Source organism: Hemitrygon akajei, chromosome 19, assembly GCF_048418815.1.
Source record: "Hemitrygon akajei chromosome 19, sHemAka1.3, whole genome shotgun sequence".
Classification (NCBI taxonomy): domain Eukaryota; kingdom Metazoa; phylum Chordata; class Chondrichthyes; order Myliobatiformes; family Dasyatidae; genus Hemitrygon; species Hemitrygon akajei.
Window position 1 is genome coordinate 70,574,623 of NC_133142.1, and position 21,264 is coordinate 70,595,886.

General features: G+C 43.6%; 1 protein-coding gene and 1 long non-coding RNA gene across 3 annotated transcripts in view; one reads left to right on the forward strand and one right to left on the reverse strand.

The window, feature by feature from the left end:
• Nucleotides 1-16,520, forward strand: part of LOC140742049 (interleukin-17 receptor E-like) — a 98,266-nt gene extending 81,746 nt beyond the window's left edge. The window contains exons 13-16 of the mRNA XM_073072778.1: nt 7,024-7,089; nt 10,381-10,432; nt 10,626-10,733; nt 11,334-16,520. Coding sequence (XP_072928879.1) covers nt 7,024-7,089; nt 10,381-10,432; nt 10,626-10,733; nt 11,334-11,974 — 867 coding nt within the window. The 3' untranslated portion in view covers nt 11,975-16,520. The remainder of the gene's footprint in view (nt 1-7,023; nt 7,090-10,380; nt 10,433-10,625; nt 10,734-11,333) is intronic.
• The window catches only part of LOC140742050 (uncharacterized), an 80,170-nt gene that overhangs the window by 28,948 nt on the left and 29,958 nt on the right, over nt 1-21,264 (reverse strand). The window lies entirely within an intron of this gene.

A 21,264-nucleotide genomic window follows, 5' to 3' on the forward strand; every position in this document is an offset into this window, starting at 1 on the left:
ATGTCAGACTAACCGGTCTATAATTCCCCCGGTTTCTCTCTCCCTCCTTTTTTAAAAAGTGGGGTTACATTAGCCACCCTCCAATCCTCAGGAACTAATCCAGAATCTAAGGAGTTTTGAAAAATTATCACTAATGCATCCACTATTTCTTGGGCTACTTCCTTAATCACTCTGGGATGCAGACCATCTGGCCCTGGGGATTTATCTGCCTTTAATCCCTTCAATTTACCTAACACCACTTCCCTACTAACATGTATTTCCCTCAGTTCCTCCATCTCACTAGACCCTCGGTCCCTTACTATTTCCGGAAGATTATTTATGTCCTCCTTAGTGAAGACAGAACCAAAGTAGTTATTCAATTGGTCTGCCATGTCTTTGTTCCCTATGATCAATTCACCGGTTTCTGACTGTGAAGGACCTACATTTGTCTTGACCAGTCTTTTTTCACGTATCTATAAAAGCTTTTACAGTCAGTTTTTATGTTCCCTGCCAGCTTTCTCTCATAATCTTTTTTCCCTTTTCTAATTAAGCCCTTTGTCCTCCTCTGCTGGTCTCTGAATTTCTCCCAGTCCTCAGGTGTGCCGCTTTTTTTTGCTAATTTATATGTTTCTTCTTTAGACTTGATACTATCCCTAATTTCCCTTGTCAGCCACGGGTGCACTACCTTCCCTGGTTTATTCTTTTGCCAAACTGGGATGAACAATTGTTGTAGTTCATCCATGCGATCTTTAAATGCTTGCCATTGCATACCCACCGTCAACCCTTTAAGTATAATTTGCCAGTCTATCTTGGCTAATTTACGTCTCATACCTTCAAAGTTACCCTTCTTTAAGTTCAGAACCTTTGTTTCTGAATTAACTATGTCACTCTCCATCTAAATGAAGAATTCCACCATATTATGGTCACTCTTGCCCAAGGGGCCTCGCACGACAAGATTGCTAACTAACCCTTCCTCATTGCTCAATCTAGAATGGCCTGCTCTCCAGTTGGTTCCTCGACATGTTGGTTCAGAAAACCATCCCGCATACATTCCAAGAAATCCTCTTCCTCAGCACCCTTAACAATTTGGTTCACCCAATCTATATGTAGATTGAAGTCACCCATTATAACTACTGTTCCTTTATTGCATGCATTTCTAATTTCCTGTTTAATGCCATCCCCAACCTCACTACTACTGTTAGGTGGCCTGTACACAACTCCCACCAGTGTTTTCTGCCCCTTAGTGTTATGCAGCTCTACCCATATCGATTCCACATCTAGGGAGCTAGGGCTTTACTCTCTGGAGAGAAGGAGGATGAGAGGAGATGATAGAGGTATACAAGATATTAGAGGAATAGATAGAGTGGACAGCCAGCGCCTCTTCCCCAGGGCACCACTGCTCAATACAAGAGGACATGGCTTTAAGGTAAGGGGAGGGAAGTTCAAGGAGGATATTAGAGGAAGGTTTTTTACTCAGAGAGTGGTTGGTGCATGGAATGCACTGACTGAGTGAGTGGTGGAGGCAGATATACTAGTGAAATTTAAGAGACTACTAGACAGTTATATGGAGGAACTTAAGGTGGGGGGTTATATAGCAGGCAAGGTTTAAGGGTTGGCACAACATTGTGGGCCGAAGAGCCTGGGTACTGTGCTGTACTATTCTATGTTCTATAACTGCAAACCAACCTTTTGTGATTCATGCACAAGCATTCCCACGTCCCTCTGCACAGCAGCATGCTGCAATTATTTACCGTCTAAATAATCTGATCTTCCATTTTTCCTTCCAAAGTGGATGACCTTGCATTTACCAACATTATATTCCATCTGCCAGACCCTTGCTCACACTCATTTAACCTATCTATATCTCTCTCAGCAGACTCTCTGTATCTTCTGCACAATTTGCTTTTCCACTCAATTCAGTGTCATCAGAAAACTTAGCTACACTACACTCGGTCCCCTTTTCCAGATCGTTAACGTATATTGTGAACAGTTGCGGGCCCAGCACCGAGCCCTGCCGCACAGCACTCACCACTGATCGCCAACCAGAGTAACACCCATGTATCCCAACTCTCTGCTTTCAATTATTTAACTAAACCTCTATTCATGCTAATACATCGCCCCCAACTCTTATGCATCCTTATCTTATGGATAAGTCTTTTATGTGATACCTTATTGTACACCTTCTGGAAATCCAAGTAAATATTGTTAATTTGTTCCTCTCTATCCATTGTGCTCATTATGTCCTCAAAGAACTTCAGTAAGTTTGTCAAACAGGACCTGCCCTTTGCTGAATCCATGCTGCATCTGCCTGATAGATCCATTTCTTTCCAGGAGCCTCGCTATTTCTTTAATGATAGCTTCAAGCATTTTCCCAACTACAGATATTAATTAACTGGCTTATAGTTACCTGCCTTTTGCCTACATCCTTTTTGGAACAGTGGTGTGACATTTGCTATCTTCCAATCCGCCAAGACCTGCCCAGAGTCCAGAGAATTTTAGGAAATTATCACCAAAGCCTCTACTATAACTTCTGCCATTTCTTTCAGTACCCTGGGATGCATTCCATCAGGACCAGGGAACTTGACTATCATCAGGCTCACAAGTTTGCTCATCGTTAGCTCTTTAGTGATAGCTATTGTCACCAATTTTACCTGTCTCATTGCACAGGACCAGATCTAAGACAGCACGTTCCCTTGTAGATTCAGTAACATGTTGTTCAAGAAAGCCATCTAACGCATTCTATGAAGTCCTCCTCAGGACTGCCTTGACCAAGTTGATTCGCCCAATCAATGTGCAAGTTAAAGTCCAGCATGATCCATTCTTACTTGCCTCAGATACTTCTGTGCCACTGTAATGTCATTATTCAGTGACCAATAGACAACTCCCACCAGTGATTTTTTTTTTCCCTTTACTATTCTTAATCTCCACCCAGATAGATGGATTCAACATTAACTATGTATTATTTATCGGACAAAGATGACTTCCATTGGAAAAGGCCTAAAGGAGATAATTATCTTTCGGTAATTGCCGACTTTGCAACAAACAAATGTAAGACAACTGAGAATAGGCCGTACCAGCTCTTTGAGCGGTAGTACCTAGCACCCCTCAATTTAACCCTAACCTAATCTCAGGACAATTTAAAACGACCAGTTAACCTACCATTTGCTGCATCTTTGGAATGTGGAAGGAAACTGGAGCACCCAGAGGAAGCCCACATGGTCAAGGGGAAAACGTACTGGCAGGGTCGGGAATTGTAAAACAGTGCTATCGTAAGGAGGCTTTAGGGGACATTGGTGTGCATCATGGTGCATTGTAATTACAGCCCCTTTTCTTGTGGGGATTCACAGTAAGTACAAAGAAACACAATATAATCAGTGAAAGACAACACCTAACAAGATGGGCAAAGAACCAATGTGCAGGAATATGCAAACTAGATGATAGTCATTGAAGGAGATTACTGTGTTCTTCTCAGGCACTAGTATCATGGGAGTCTGCTTGGAACAGGCAGCTGCATTGTAGCATTTCATGTATAAAATGATGTGAGGTGTTTTACGTTTAAAAAATACCATAACCACTCATTTATTGAACTCTTTTTTTTTAAAAAAAAGTGAACACAAAGTGTGGTAAAAGTCCTTTACGTAATTATGTCATCACATCAGACCAACCTCTTAAAGGGAACCCCAACTCAATGTTGGTGGTTGTGAATTATGTGTGTTTCCGCCGATTACATTACCCTACACAGGCCAGCCCCTCCCAGAATCCACTCAAACCAGCATTACCAGCCTGGCTGGAGCTTGGCGAGCCTCTTAGCTCAGGTCCTAGGTTTTATGGGTGGAGGAACAGCAGAGGCCTTTGGCTAGTGTTGATACGCTCATGGTCATGTTGTGACAGCAGGGGCATGGTAGTGAAATCCTTCAGTTCTTGGTGGGCCAGTTTAAGGTGATCTACCAAAACACATTCAGGTCTATCCCACTTATCTATGATAAAAGTTTTACTCTGTTCCAAAATGTGGAATGGGCCATCGTAAGGAGGCTTTAGGGGACATTGGTGTGCATCATGGCGGACGAGAACAAACAAGATAGAATGTAGGTCAACAGGAACCCAGGAGAATTGTACGTTATGACGGGAGGTAGGGATTGGTGGAAAGAAATTGAATTTACCAAGGAGGATGGAGTACTGTTGAGAGGCCGACCAAACGGTCATGGCGTCAAGAATTCAATCACCTGGCACTCATAACGGCTGCCAGTATACCAATTAAGCCACAGATGAATGCAGGTCCTCTTTTGGAGCTGTTTAGGGCCCCAGCAGGACCCACAGGAGATGATTATACCATCACTCATCGCTCAGGGAAGTCTTCAGGGCAGCATTTAAGGAGCGGTGAAACAGTTTGCATAGGCCATTGGACTGCCGGAGATATGTCATGCTGTGAAGTAGCCCAACGCCAAGGTTCTGGGCCATCGTAAGAGTTGGGGACTGCAGTAAGAGGAAACACCAGCTGGAGTGCCAAACCGAGCGACCCAGTGCTGATGGACCCTGATTCACGTGTATGACCGTCGTCAATGCTACAGGGACGACCTCTGGCCACCTGGTGGTGCAGGCCACGCTGGTAAGGAGGTGCTTGAAATTGCGGGGGGAGGGAAGAGGACCAACAAGGTCCACATCGACATGGTCAAACTTTTGCTCAGGGACCTCAAAAGCTGCCTAGACATGATGGCTAATTTTTGCCTGCTGACCCTCCACACAGGCTGCGGTCCAATCACACTTGTCTTTTCTAAAGCCAAGTCACACAAACTTTAGTGCAACCAGTTTCTGTGAGGCCTTCAGGCCCAGCTGCAAGAAGCCATGTATGTATGGAGTGAAAAATAGTCCGCTTCCAGTTTGGGGGCACTACAGTGTGAGGGCAACCAGTTGAAACATTGCACAGGAAAGAAGCCCCAGCTTTCCTGAAGTTAATTAAAGCTAACCACGGTGGTGTGGGGGGATCTACTGTCACGATGAGGCCACACCTTGTATTCTATTTGGGTAGCCTCCAACCTGATGGCATGAATGTCGATTTCTCGAACTTCCAGCAATACACACTCCCCCTCCTTCACTCACCTTACCTCCTTGCCTGCTCATCACCTCCCTCCAAAAGTCTGTAAAAGGTGTGTTTTCAGTGATTGGTATTTATCGTTTTCAGGTGGGTGATCTAGTAGACACTCTGCTCTTGGACCCGTGGAGTTTCTGAGGGACGTTATCACTAAGTAGAATTTGGTGTCAGCTGTGACTTCTCACATTGCAGCGTGAATTAGGCTTTGGTTTGTACAAACTACGCAACAGGATTTTGCCCCCAGACTCCACCAGTTTCAAAGCAACTGCATTAGTCGACATGTTCAATAATGCTGGAATTGGGGGGAGGCCGGTGGGCAGCTGGCAGACAGGTTCGGAGGAGCTGACCTGGGTGCAGACTGTGCTGCTGCTGACTACTCGAAGACATCGGAGTTGGTGCGGCAAAGCAATGCGCATTGTAACTGTGAGTGTCTGCCTTGGATCTCAAGACAGTGGACATCGATAAGTTAACATGCCACAGGCCTGTTTCCTCTGTTTGGTGGAGAGACAGGTGCCTCAGTTGTAGGAAGACTAGGCCTCAAGCTGCCGGCTTGCCTGTGCTGCAGTCCACCCCGGTCGGTGTCCATGCTCTGTTGGGAGCTAGCCTGTCCCGTCAGTGCTGCCCTCTAGTGTTTGACCAATAGAACGACAAGCTGGATTTCCTGGAATCATCAATCTGTATGTCGCTCAGGGACTTGGACTATACAAATGTTTTCTTGCAAAACGATATATGCTTTTTTTCTCTCTCTCGCTATTTTGAATGTATATTATGCACTTTGACCCCAAAGGAATGCTGTCTTGTTCCCAATTGTATCCATGTATGGTTTGAATAATACAAACGTTTGTAATTAAACTTGATTTGAGTATGTATGTCTCCACCAATGACATTACCCTACAACATCAGACTGCCAAAGTGAGAGGTTAAAGATATCAGTGAATTCTCCAGCCAGTTGATCAGGACAGGTCTTTAGTACTTGGCCAGCTATACTACCTGGACTGCATGGTTACACCCTCCTGAAGGATGCTCTCAGAGACTGAAATCACAGGGTCACTGGGGACTGGGAGTTTGTGAAGGTACCTCCAAGTTTTAACAATCAAAGTATGCACAAAGGGCATCGAGTTCATCTGGAACTGAAGCCTTGTCATCTATGTTGCTTGGCTTCGCTTTGTAGGAGGTGATAGCATTCAGGCCCTGCCACAGGTGTCGAGCATCCTTCAGAGATTGAAGTTTGGTCCAGAATCGCCGCTTCACAACTGAGATGGCTTTCCAGAGGTTCAACCCGGACTTCTGATACCCGACTTGAACCCCACTGATCAACAGATTGCGATCTCACGGTTCATCCAGGGCTTCTGGTAAGGGAAGACTCTGAATGGTGTTGTGGGGTTGCAATTGTCTATGACTTTTTATAAAGTAGATGACAATTGATCTGGCAATCAATTGTCCTGTGAATACACACCAGCAAACTATTTGACTTTGTTATTTTTTTATGACGCAACTCATGAGCCTATAAAAAAGATCTCTGCTGTTTTCTACCTTCCTCCACCTCCTTTAATGTTACTTCCTGAAAGCTGTTTCTCTTCATAACATTACGTAATTGTAGCTAGGTGTAGGTTAACAGAATACTTGCAATATTTTCTTTATCTTGGTTAAAGATCATCTACAGTACATGAATGATAATAGCATTCTTAACAGTTTTCCTCATCACTACGCCCTAAAATCGAGCCTAGATGCATTCAATCCTGCTAGTGTGATAATTCTAGTTCTCAGACCAGATTTGGTTGCGAGACACTGGAAGTTGGATTTTGTCTGTTTGTGATTTAAGATCAGATTTATGCGAAAAGAATTAAAGCTAGCTAGAATAATTTACAATTGTTAAGAAGGCATTTAATGCAGTTGGTGACATCTATATTCAGTGTAATGTTGCCCTGTTCTCATGGATCTTCATATGTTCGCAGACTGAACTAAGCTCCCAGAAAATCCTCATGATCCTGCCTGTGGAAAGCCCAGAATTCTGTGTAAGGGTAGGTGATTGTCAATTCTCTTCTCAGACTGGGTGGGGTGGTGTTCCAATTCTTTCCTTCCTTCTCCCAAAGGCAGGGGGCTGGTAGGAGAGAGAGAGGCAATGGTGCGGAATTGCAGGGAGTGGAGAGGGTAAGAAAGAGGAAAGCTAAAGTGGGAGGATGTTGAGTGTTAGGGAGGGAGATTGAGGGAAACATTTAGGGTAAGAGTTACTGAGGCAGAAAGATTGAGAAGGCTCAACTTGTGCTTGAATCAAAGAACAATACAGCATAGTACAGGCCATTTGGCCCACAATGTTGTGCCGACCCTTAAACCCTGACCCCCCCCCCATAACCTTAAATTCCTCCATATACCTGTCTAGTGGTCTCTTAAATTTCACTAGTGTATCTGCCTCCACCACTGACTCAGGCAGTGCATTCCATGCACCAACACTCTCTGAGTGAAAAACCTTCCTCTAATATCCCCCTTGAACTTCCCTCCCTTTACCTTAAAGCCACATCCTCTTGTATTGAGCAGTGGTGCCCTAGGGAAGGGGCACTGGCTGTCCACTCTATCTATTCCTCTTAATATCTTGTATACCTCTATCATGTCTCCTCTCATCCTCCTCTCCAAAGAATAAAGCCCAAGCTCCCTTAATCTCTGATCATAATGCATACTCTCTAAACCAGGCAGCATCCTGGTAAATCTCCTCTGTACCCTTTCCAATGCTTCCACATCCTTCCTATAGTGAGGTGACCAGAACTGGACACAGTACTCCAAGTGTGGCCTAACCAGAGTTTTGTAGATCTGCATCATTACCTCGCGACTCTTAAACTCTATCCCTCGACTTATGAAAGCTAACACTCCATAAGCTTTCTTAACTACCCTATCTACCTGTGAGGCAACTTTCAGGGATCTGTGGACATGTACCCCCAGATCCCTCTGCTCCTCCACACTCCCAAGTATCCTGCCATTTACTTTGTACTCTGCCTTGGAGTTTGTCCTTCCAAAGTGTACCACCTCACACTTCCCTGGGTTGAACTCCATCTGCCACTTCTCAGCCCACTTCTGCATCCTATCAATGTCTCTCTGCAATCTTCAACAATCCTCTATACTATCTACAACACCACCAACCTTTGTGTCGTCTGCAAACTTGGCAACCCACCCTTCTACCCCCACATCCAGGTCGTTAATAAAAATTACGAAAAGTAGAGGTCCCAGAACAGATCCTTGTGGGACACCACTAGTCACAACCCTCCAATCTGAATGTACTCCCTCCACCACGACCCTCTGACATTGCTAATGGTACCCTCTAGCTGAATGTAAGACAAAGAATTTGAATTTAACCTTGAATATACGGAAGACTTCAGTGGGAGGATTCACTTAATTTAAAGATTTATAGTTTTATTTGTCAGATGTACATCAATACTGTGAAATGCACTGCTTGTGTCAGGGGTACGCTGTGGACACACAAGTATCACCTTGCTTCTGCTACTACCAGAGCTTTAACACAGTTACTAATCCTAACTCTTATGTCCTTGGAATGAGGGAGGAAACCGGAGCACCCAGAGGAAATCCATACAGTGATGGGGAGAATGTACCATCTTACATACAGCAGTGGGAATTGAATCGGTGCTGTGGTTCCATTACACTACTGTGCTGCCCGTGTGCAGGACTTTGATCTGGTCCCTGAAGTTGTAAAGTGTTCTGTTTTACGGTCACAGTTGACTAGCAGTCTGTTCAATGTAAAATGAAAGCATTACCCAAACCTCAACCCAACGAGTCAATGAGACCTAACCTACCCACAGTACAGAGCGATCTTGCTTGCCCAAGCTGACAATACTGAGCAAAAGTGGATAATGTACTGAGTTGATCGTGTTTGACCCAAAGTACAGATGTGTCACATGTGTAACCCTGTGATTCACTTTCTTGTGGTTTTCATAGTAAATACAAAGAAGCAAAACCAAAAATAATAATAAAGCAATAGTATAAAAAGTAATATAATATCATAAGTATATAATATACAGGTATAAAATGAATAATATTGAGAAAATGAAATTGAGTCCTTCAAAGAGAGTTCAGAGCTGGGAGAGTGAAGTTATCCCCTCTGATGGTTGACGAGTAATAACTTTTCTTGCCTCGGCTTGAACCTAAGCATTCTCAACAAGCATACAATATGCCTAACCTGATCTGAACTCAGCACATGTAGTCAGATTGCATTGGGCCAGGATTTCTTCTGGATTACCTACCTTTTTTACTACTTCCAATGGTGGAATGGATATTTATAACCTTAGGTTCTGAATCTATTAAAAATCTTTCTAATGGTGGCATTGATGAAGGGCTTTGGAGTAAAAGTTACCAGCACTCCAGTGCAACATAGCAGGAAGTACTTTCTTCCAATGAATCCAAAATTTAAGAACTGCATAGTTTTCAATCCATGGAGGGTCAGGTCATCTTCGGTGTGTTCCATTGTCCCTTATCCAAGAAAAAATATCCTGCTGTTGGAGAACATTCAGAGGAGTTCACAAGAATGATCCCAGGAATGAAAAGGTTAATGAATGAGAAGTGTGTGATGGCTGTAGTCCTATACTCTCTGGAGTTTAGAAGAATGAGGGGGATGTCATCGAAACCTATCAAAGACCTGGTCTGAGTGGGTGTTGACAGGATTTTTCCAATAGTGGGGGAACCAAGATCATTCTTCTAGACCAGAGATGATGAAGAAGAATTTCTTTAGCCAGAGGGTGGTGAATCTGTGAAATTCATTGCCCCATTCAGCAGTGGAGGATAAATCATTGGGTGTATTTAAAGTGGAGATTGATTAATAATGATATCAAAGGTTACAGGGAGAAATCAGAAGAATGGGATTGAGGGGGATAATAAATCAGCCAGTGTGTACAGGCCAAGCAGAGTCAATTAGCCTGAATTCTGCTCCTTTGTCTTATGGGTGCGGTTTCCCATGGCAACAGAAGCCTTGGGCAGGGAGCACCACTGCACATTCTCAAACAGGAGCACTGCCGCAGTTACAGACGGACATAACAACACGCTGAACAACACTGGGAATGAAATATCCTTTTGCACAAGGTTCAAAGGATATATCAACTGTACATATGTGTCTTTTAAAATGTGAATACAACATTAGAAAGGAGGGACCCTGTATGAGGAGTATGCTATAATATACTATACTTGGAGTGGATTCATACACTATGGAACGTGTGTGAAGAATGCTATAATAGACTTGAGAAAGATTTATCAACTCTGTTCCTGCGTGTTTCTTGTAGAATTCAGTCAACATTTTCTTAAAATGTTTTATACAGGTGTGGCGTTCTGATGTGAAATTCTCTGGGAAGCAGCTGCTTTGTCCACATTGTAAGTCTTGCAAAAATGATCTGAATCTATATTTAAAAAACTGCATTACAAACGTGAATCATGAGAATCTTAATTTGTAAACTTTAAACTTCTATAAACTGAAACTGCATGATTTCATTTTGATAAGAAAGAATATGACAGGAGACTATTAGATGCTGGTTTAAATAAAGACTTTTTCTTTGCTTCCTTCCAGACTCCCAACAGTGGATAGGATTTGGCCTCCTGAGCATATTGATTGTGTTTGTCACTGTGGTGTTGACTGTTTCTGTGTTCTGCAAGTTTTCAACTAAAGTTGCATCAGGTAAGATATAGAATGATGCATTACAGAAGGAAGCCATTCTTTATATTGGGTCTCTGCTGGCTCCTTGAAGAAACAATCAAATTAGTTTTGCAGCCCTCATTCCTCCTCATGCTCAAAAATTGATGTATTTGCCACAGTGAAATGGGTTGTTTGTATCAATGACCAACACAGCACCGGCAAGTGCCGCCACTCCCATCTTTTTGGAACGTGAGAGGAAACAGGAGCATCCAGAGGAAACCCACACAGTCACAGGGAGAACGGTCAAACTCCTTACAGACAGCAACAGTAACTGAATCTTCATCTTCCAATTGCTAACTGCTGCACAACCATATTCTTATTGGAGTGTAAAAATTTCTTGTTTTTGAGGGTAAATCCAATTCTGCTTAGGGCTTACTATTGAATTGCCTTCCAGTAACCTTTTTGGGCCATGAATTTCAGAAGTCTATGTTTTTTGTTGTAATTTTGTCCTATGAATTCATCGTTATGAAATCATCATTGTAAATGATGCTTTTTGTTATGTTTATACTGACTGAAATAAGTTAATTTCATTCAGTCATTGCAGTCTGATCCCAAGTCCCTCTCTCTGTTCGATCCCTGCAGTGCCTGTGTGGAGCAGAACAGTGTTGCTGCTGTACTCGCCAGACTCTGAGGAACACAAGACGTTGGTCTGCGCCTTTGCTGATATTCTGAAGAATGAATTGGACTACAATGTTATCCTTGACCTATGGGACAGTGGCAGTGTGGCAGAAATTGGCATTGTAGCTTGGCTTTACAGCAAGAGGGAACTTGTGGAGACCGAAGAAGGAAAGATAATAATCATTTGGTCAAGGAAAAGCCAGGAAATGTACAAACAGTGGAACATGTTGGAGCCAATGTCTCGACTCAATCACGACGATGTCCATGACCTTTTCGACACCTCACTGGCTTGCATTTATAATGACATTTCAAGAAATAGGAGAATTAAGGATTACAATATTATTTATTTTAATGGACTATGTAGCAAAGAAGATATTCCAGAAATTTTTGACAAGATCCCTAAATTTCAAATGCTGAAGGATTTTTCGAACCTTGTGAGTGAACTGCAGTCATTTGCTGACCTGCCTTGCAGTCTCAAGTTAAGTACAAAGTATTTGGTGTGTAAAATCCTGAAGTCTGAGAAAATGAAAAGGCTGAAAAGGAGGCTAGAACATTCTAGAAAGTTGCATGAGCAGAGAACCTTACAGAAAGAGCTTCATAGGTAATTGGGAGGAGGAGTAGAGACTATCTTTGCGTCTCTTGCTTGTGCTTTTATTTGATGATATGGCAGGTAGCAAGAACTACACCAACAGCAAGATTGCTGTTTTTGAAGGCTTAATAAATTCACTAATGGACTTATTCAGTACACAATCCATTTAGGTGATGCTTGCAGTATAAAGGAGCCTGTCACACAAAGAGAAAGTCTCTTCATCTATGAATATGTTTCACTTTATTCATTGCTTGAAGTCAGCTTTACAGAGACTGCTCACAGGGCTAGAAGAAAGAGAAAAATTCCTGATAATGAAAGGAAAATGAAGATGGAAAGAAATGATGAGGCCGAGAGGCACGAGTAGCAGCTCAGCAATTTAAACCAATGAAGGATTGTAAAAGAGAGAGAATGTTTTGTCCTATGTTACTCATTTCAAAGTAGTTGGTGAGAATATGCCAGCATCAATCCAATCCTCAAAGGCAGGGGTTCCCAACCTTTTTTATGCATGAGCCCTTATCATTAAACAAGGGGTCCATGGAACCAGGTTAAGAACCCTGGTCTAAGGAAAACCCGAGCAAACCACAACAGAACCTCACCTACCTCATTCTTTACCTTGCACCTTGAGTTCAAAATACTTTTTACAGTAGCCAGCAGGCTCCTGCAAACTGTCATCTTGTCTAGATGAGGTCTGTATTTTCATTACAGGAAAACTTCACCTCTAGTACTTGTGTGCGGATAGGTGACTCAGTGCACATTATTATGTTGCGTTAGGGTTTTTAACTTCCTATCATTAACTGCATGCTGCAGTTCTGTTAATGCTAACCTGAAGTGGATGCATTTTCCCCTCATGGAGAAACATACTCAACACCTCTGTACTTTGCAGAGTCCAAGAACGCTGAAGGCAGAAAATAGTGGACGAGGACTTCTATCCTGCTTTTCCGTTGTCTTTTTTTTCTAAAGAAAAGCTTTTGTTGTTATTGAGTGATTTAAGAACCCAGAATTTTCTTGCTCAATTCATTCAATGTAATGTTGTGTTAGTAAGGAAATCTTCAAAGTGTTTAGCAAATTATACACTAAGTACAGAGTATTAGCTTGAAAGCAGACTACAGATGCAATATATACCAAGTCCTGTCTGTTTGGTATCTATTTGGATTCATACATGTACTCCATCCCTGGTTCAGTAACTCATAATGTCTTATCTTTTCCAGTTGGACATGCTGAGCTTTCCCTTGTTTATTTCTATCCAGTTTGGCTACACTCTAATATTCACACTTACAATAACAAACAGAGAAGCCTTTCATCTTCCCACAGGCCAAGAATTCTTCATGGCCCAGAGAATGTCATAAACTGTGTTAACAGCTGCGCCACCTGTGATCACTATGATCTGTGGCTATTCAATTTAACCCTTTCTCTGTTTGTGTGAACTATTTGCCATTTATGTCTAAAATCACGCTAATAAGCATATGATGCCGTAACCTCAGCTCTGCACTCTGTCCTGTCCCACCTAAAAAATAATGCTTCATACGCTAGGATGTTGTTCATTAACTTCAACTTGGCATTTAACATGATCACCCCCAGAGGCTGGTGGGTAAACTGTCCTCAATGGGACTCGACACCTCTCTGTAACTGGGTCTTGGAATTCTTGATGGAAAAATCCCAGTCGGTCTGAGTTGGCAACAACATCTCAAGCTCCATTACTAGTGTCCGCACCAGTGTGTGTGCTCATGCTGCTGCAGTTCGACACCTCTCTGTAACTGGGTCTTGGAATTCTTGATGGAAAAATCCCAGTCAGTCTGAGTTGGCAACAACATCTCAAGCTCCATCACTAGTGTGTGTGCTCATGCTGCTGCAGTTCGACACCACTGACTCATGCCTGCACTGCCAGATCCAGCTCAAACCACATCATCAAGTTCACTGACGATATGACAGCAGTTTGCCTCATCAACAGCGGTAATGCGTCAGCATAGAGAGAGGAGGTAGAGAGGCTTGTTGAATGGTGTGAGAAGACGAGATGATTGTGGACTACAAGAAGGCATAGGCTGACCACTCTCCATTGCACATTAATGCCTCTGCATTGGAGAGAGTGAAAAGCACAAAGTTTCTTCATGTCCACTTAATGGACAATGAAACCTTGACCCAAAACACCACCTCATTTGGTCAAGAAGGCACAGAGGTGTCTATACTTTGAGGAAACTGAGGTGTGCAAGGTTCCCTGCCCCCATTCTAACAATTTTCTACAGCAGTACCATTGAGACTGACCTGTCTGGCTGCATTTTTGTGTGGGACGGAAGCAGCAGGGCATTGGACCTTACTGAGGACAGTAAAAATCACTGAGAGAATCACAGCAGTCTCCCTCTCCCTATTTGACATTTACTGGGAGCAGTGTATACAAGGGAATTGTTCTGGCTCCCCACCACCCATCCCACAATCTCTTTGACCTACTACAGTCATGAAGAAAGTACAGAAGCATCAGGACCAGTACTGGTTATGGTTGGTTATGACTAGACTGAACAACTGCCTCAGCAAGGACCTGGACCCATTGCAATTTGCCTATTGCCACACTAGGTCAACAGCAGACACAATCTCAATGGCTCTGCACATGGCTCTAGACCACCTGGACAACACAAGCACCTCTGTCAGGATGCTGTTCATCAACTATAGCTCAGCATTTAATACCATCATTCCCACAATCCTGATTGAGAAGTAGCAGAACCTGGGCCTCTGTACCTCCCTCTGCAATCGGATCCTCGACTTCCTAACCGGAAGACCACAGTCTGTACAGATTGGTGATAACATATCCTCCTCGCTGACAATCAACACTGGTGCACCTCAGGGCTTAGCCCACTGCTCTACTCTCTGTATACACATGACTGTGTGGCTAGGCATAGCTCAAATACCATCTCCAAATTTGCTGATGATACAACCATTGTTGGTAGAATTTCAGGTGGTGACCAGAGGGTGTAGAGGAGTGAGATATGCCAACTAGTGGAATGGTGCCACAGCAACAACCTGGCACTCAACGTCAGTAAGATGAAAGAGCTGATTGTGGACTTCAGGAAGGGTAAGACAAAGGAACACATACCGATCCTCATAAGGTGATCAAAAGTGGAGAGAGTGAGCAGCTTCAAGTTCCTGGGTGTCAAGATCTCTGAGGATCTAACCTGGTCCCAGCATATTGATGTAGTTTTAAAGAAGGCAATAAAGCGGCTATGCTTTATAGGAGTTTGAAGAGATTTGACATGTCAACAAATACACTCAAAAACTTTTATAGATGTACCGTGGAGAGCATTCTAACAGGCTGCATCACTGTCCGGTATGGAGAGGCTACTGCACAGGACCGAAAGAAGCTGCAGGAGGATGTAAATCTAGTCAGCTCCATCTTGGGCACCAGCCTACAAAGTACCCAGGACATCTTTAGGGAGCGGTGTCTCAGAAAGGCAGCGTCCATTATTAAGGACCTCCAGCACCCAGGGCATGCCCCTTTCTCACTGTCACCATTAGGTAGGAGGTACAGAAGCCTGAAGACGCACTCAGTGATTCAGAAACAGCTTCTTCCCCTCTGCCATCCAATTTGTAAATGGACCTTGAAGCTTTGGACGTTACCTCACTTTTTAAAAAAAATACAGTATTACTGTTTCTTGTACGTTTTTCTAAAATCTATTCAATACAAGTAATTGATTTATTTGTTTATTATTATGTTTTATTTATTATTTTTTTCTCTCTCTCTGCTAGAGTATGTATTACATTGAACTGCTGCTGCTAAGTTAACAAATTTCACGTCACATGCCGGTGATAATAAACCTGACTCTGATTTTGAGTTCTGCCAGATTGGGTAACAGCTTCTTCACCCAGGCTGTGAGTCTAATGAATGTACTGCCATCGCTGAGGTCTCATTACTTGGACAGTGAGTTGATTACTGTTCACCTGGGCCAAGGCACGTCACTTACATTTTCAATTAAATTTTATTAACTTTTTTGCGGTAATATGTTGTTTTATGTGCTGTGTGTGATTTATGTCTGGTGGGTGCACCTTGGTCTGGAGGAATGTTGTTAACAGTTGTTTGTAAAGATGTCCAGCCAGATGACAATGAACTTGAAATATATATACACACACACATATATATATATTAGTTAACTGTTTTTAAGGCTAAGATGGAAGGCACCCCAGGCTGCATATCACATCCAATTCTCTCCATTAGAATCAGTTAGAAGCATCTGTAATTGGATGATCTATAATCAACTAGACTTACTGCCTCCTTACAGGCATATTGCTCACAAGATTCATCAAGGTCAAAGTACCAAGCCGTATTAGTCAACATTAAAATGTATGAGTTTCAGCTCCTGGTTATTAAGTCTTATTTTGCAATCTATATTTAGTGAACATAAAGATCCATTATTAAACCACTTTTTAAAGAAGATATCTTTATAATCAATGTGACTTCATATCAACATACATTGCAATATTTATGGATTCATCTTTAGCAAAAAAAGGTCGGTTAAGGAATTGTCACCACGTGTGTAGTAGAAAATTGTTTTTAAAAATAAAATTAAGAGCAGCTTTAATTGGAACATATCTCTATTAAGTTACTAAACCAATTATACAGTGAAAGGAAAATGTAGGTTTCTGTTAATCAAATGGCAGAGCCATTTTAAGCTTAAGGGAAACACCTTTATTATCAACCAAACACAAAATATAAAGTGCCGTTTTAAAAAAAACTTCACAGCATTACATCAGACCTCTTAAAGGAACCCCAACTTAATGTTGGTGGTTGTGAATTAAGTGCATTCAGGTTTATCCCACTTATCTAATGATGAGAGTCTTTTCTCTCCATTCCAAAATGCGGTACAGGCCATCGTAAGAGGGCTTAAGGGGATGTTGGTGTGCATCATGGCGGACAAAAAGGAACAAGGAATAATGTAGGCCAACAGGAATCCAGGAGTGTTGTAAGCCATAATGAGAGGTAGGAATGGGTGCAAAGTAATTGAATTTACTGCTGAGGCTGACCAGAGGGTCATGGCGTCAGGAATAAAAGCAGCTGGCACTCATGGCTGCCCATTCGGCCTCAGGCTGCTGCAGGTCCTTGTTTGGAGCCATTCTGAGCCCCAGCAGGATCCAACACTCATCATTCAGGGAAGCTCTCAGAACAGCCTTTAAGGAGCGGTGAAACAGCTCGCATGGGCTAATGGACTGCGGATGATATGCCATGGTGTGACATATCCGAACACAGAGGTTCCGGACCATTGCAGCCCCTAGGTCTGGTGTGAATTGTGCCAGTGGTCAGAAGAAATATCAGATGGGGTGCCAATCTGAGCAATGCCAAATGCCCGAGCCACGTCTATCACCGTTGCTGATGCTAGAGGGACAGACTCTGGCCACCACAGTGTGGAGGTGTATGAAACCACAGGAGGCAGAAAGAGGACCAACTGGGTCCACATTGACGAGGTCAAACTGTCTGCAGTGATCTGAAAAGCTGCCAATGGTGCTGGAATGAACATGACGGTTAATGGCTCTCCCCGCAGGCTGCACTTCAACCACACGTGTCCTTTTAAGGCCACACCATACAAACTTTAGTGCAACCAGTTTCTGGGAGTCGTTCTGGCCCGGATGCGAGAGGCCATGTATGGAGTCAAAAACAGTCCACCTCTGGTTCGTGGGCATTATGGGGCGAAGGTGACCAGCTGAGACACGGCAAAGAAGAGAAACCCAGCTTCCCCAGACTTGATGTAAGGCAACTGCAACTGCTGTTCGGTAAGCCTGGACTACGGGCTTAGTAGCGTGGTCGGCATAGTAAACCCCTGTGTGTACGGACTCTATGGCTGGCCGTGAGAGGCAATCGCCACAGCATTGTTTTTCCCCTTGATGGGTTGTATGGCAGCTGAGAACTCTGAGGTGGTGTTGCTGCCGTGCAGACCAAGGGACTGATATTTTGGCCATCACGTGCACGACGGGTTTGTGGCCAACGAACGCTGGAAAATGGCAACCCTCCAGTAAAAAATGAAAATGGGAAAATGGTAGACAGCTAGATAGAGATCAAGAAGCTCACGGTCAAATGTGCTGTACTTTGTCTCTGGGGCACAGAGCTGCCGGCTGAAGAAGGTGAGCAGTTGCCACATACCTTCGGCCAACTGTTGGTGCGCAGTGCCCACATCAGAGTCTGAAGCATCAGTCGTAATGGCTACGGTTGTGCCAGTAGGATTGCATTGCAAAGAGCTCATTTGGTGTCAACAAATGCCCTGGTCACGTCTAGCACGTGATTAGGGGTATTGCCATTAAGCACACTATACAGGGGAAGCATAAGTTCAGCAGCTCATACAATGAAGCGGTGATAGAACTTCACCATATCTAAAAACTCCTGTGGTCTGTTAGTAATGCGGGGTAGTGGGAATCCATAATAGTGGAGACATCTATGGAAGAGGTTTTGCATCTTCTGCATGAAAGTCAATGGTTGGCAACCCAGACTAGCATTTAGCAGATAATAACCAACCCGTGTTGGCTTAAGCACTCAAAGTGTGCAGAGGTGTGTTCAGAATTGGATGCACTGGCAACAAGTATGTGATCAGGTAAACAAAAAGAAAATCTCAGTCTGTTAATGCAGAGCCCATCAGCCATTGGAAAGTCTGTGCTGCATTTTTCAGCCCAAACGCCTTGTGCAGAAACTCAGAGGCCAAAGAGGGTTATCACAGCCGTCTTGGAAGTATCCTCTGAGCACACAGGCGTCTGACTAAGTCGACGCTTTAGAAAAAAATTAACTTACGGGTAAACATGCTGAAAAATCTTGGATGAATGGGACTCGGCAACGATTGGGGGTGGTGGTCTAGTTAAGGTGTCAATAATTGCCACATGGGCAGCAACCACCATCAGACTTGGAGACCATATGGAGGCTATTTGACGGGTGTACAATGCCAGCCTTTTCACGATGGCAAACTCAGCCTTCGTATTGCCGGGTTTTTTTGGGTCCAGTCTACACACGTAAACATGGACAGGCGGGCCAGTTGTGCAAATGTGCTGGACCCCCATGATTTGTGACTGTAGTTGAGAATGTGTGCACTGAGCAGAGGTCCAGCCACTTTAACTAGGACGAAGTCCCATGTGTAACGTTGCCCACGGATACAGAGCATCACCCAACATGCCCCACAAGTCTGGATCCTGCTGCCCTTGGTGGCCTCCACCGAGGTTTCGTCACTCTTTGCCTTCTCGTCAATAGGCGATGCTGGAGGCACCCGTGTCACATAGGAAGCATCACCCTGAAAGAGTGTCTGTAATGAACAGTAGATGATCCTGGTAGCTGGAACTCACAGTGTTCACAGATCTCCGATGTCCCAATGTGCTGGCACTGTTAAAGCTGCAATACAGTCTGCACTTCCTGGTGTTTGTACCAAAGTCAGCATGGTAAAAGGACAGACCCAGCATTGTCTGTTTTGCAGCGTTTTGGAGGACCTGCTGACCAGGCTTATAAAGGCAGAAAGGCAGAGGAATTATGCACCTCTGTCTGGCTGAGTGTAGACGATCAGCCATTTTAGCAAGCTCCCTCATGGTCCTTCACGGATGCATTAGCAAAGGCTATGCAAACATGATCAGGCATTTGCTGCGTGAAGAGTTCTTTAAAGATAAAAGGGGGATGGTGATTTCCCAGGAGAGACAGCATGTGGTCCATTAGCTCTGACAGCTTAGCATCCCCCAGGGTGGGCAAGAAGAGCAATGGTTTGGCGACAGACCAAAAGTCTGTAGTTGGTGAGTTTTTAGCATGCTGTATTTATTGTGCTCAAGTAGAAACACCACTCTTGCTGCCGTTAAACTACAGAGTGATGCTACTACGTAGTAATATCTGGTGGCATCAGCAGAGATTTCTTGCTGTAGATATTGGGCCTCAGCTTGTACAGACCAAGTGACGGCATTTTGCTCACGAAACTCCCACACTTTCAAAGCGGTGGATGACATGTTGAATAACTCTGGAATCATCCTGAAGCATCAGGGTCACCAATGTAGGTTTTCATAAATAAAATGGCAGAGCAACCACAGAATGTAAAGCACAGTTAAAGCTTCACATCATTATGTCATCATGTCAGACCAGCTTCTTAAAAGTGAAACCCAACTCAATGTTGGTGGTTGTGATTAATGCATATGTTACCCTACAGGATTACACGTACTGAGACAGTTGCGCAGAAGTTTGGTTTTGCTGTACTTGGAGTACAGTGTGTAGTTCTATTTGCCACACTATAGGAAGGATTTGATTAAGTTGGAGAGGCTAAAATATTAACAAGGGTATTGTCTGGTTTGGAGGACTTAAGTTATCAGGCAAGATTGTCAGAATCAGAATCGGGTCTACTATCACTGGCACATGTAATGAAATTTGTTGTTTCACGGCAGCAGTACACTGCACTACATAATAAAGCTATACATTATAATATGAAGTACTGTATATATTAAAAATAATTAAGTACTGAAAAAAAGAGGGAAAAAGTACCAAAGTAGTGTTTATGGGTTCATTGTCCATTCAGAAATCTGATGACAGAGGGGAAAGAAGCTGTTCCTGAAACACTGAGTGTGTGTCCTCCAGCTCCTGTACCCCCTCCCTGATGGCAGTAATAAGAAGAGGCACCCCCTGGGTGACGGGGGTCCTTAATGATGGATGCCACCTTTTTGATTCATCGCCTTTTGAAGGTGTCCCAGATTCTGGAGAGGCTGGTGTCTATGATGGAGATGACTGAGTTTACAACCTTCTGTGGCTCTTACAGTGGCCCCTCCATACCAGATGGTCATACAACCACTTAGAATGCTTCTCAACATATGTCGAGAGAAATTTGCAAGTATCTTTGGTGATTTGCCAATTCTTCTCAAACTCCTGATGAAATTTCCACTTCTGATCCCTCCCTGCGGACTGGTATGTGTTCCGTAGACTTCCCCTTCCTGAAGTCCACAATCAGTTTCTTGGTCTTACTGACATTGAGTGCCAAGTTATTGCTGCAACACCACTCAACCAGCTGATCTATCTCACTCCTGTACACCACCTCATCACCATCTGCAAACAATAGTTCTGTCATTGGCAAATTTATAGATGGTGTTTGAGCTGTGCCTAGCCACACAGTAGTTGTGGAGAGAGTAGAGCAGTGGGCTAAGCATGCATCCTTAAGGTGCACCAGTGATGATTATCAGCAAGGAGGAGATGTTATTTCTGATCTGCATGTACTGTGGTCTCCCAGTGTGGAAGCCAAGGATCCAGTTGCAGAGGGAGGAACAGAGGCCCAAGTTTTAGAGCTTGTTGGTTAGAACTGAGGGTATGATGGTGTTGAATGCTGAGCTGTAGAC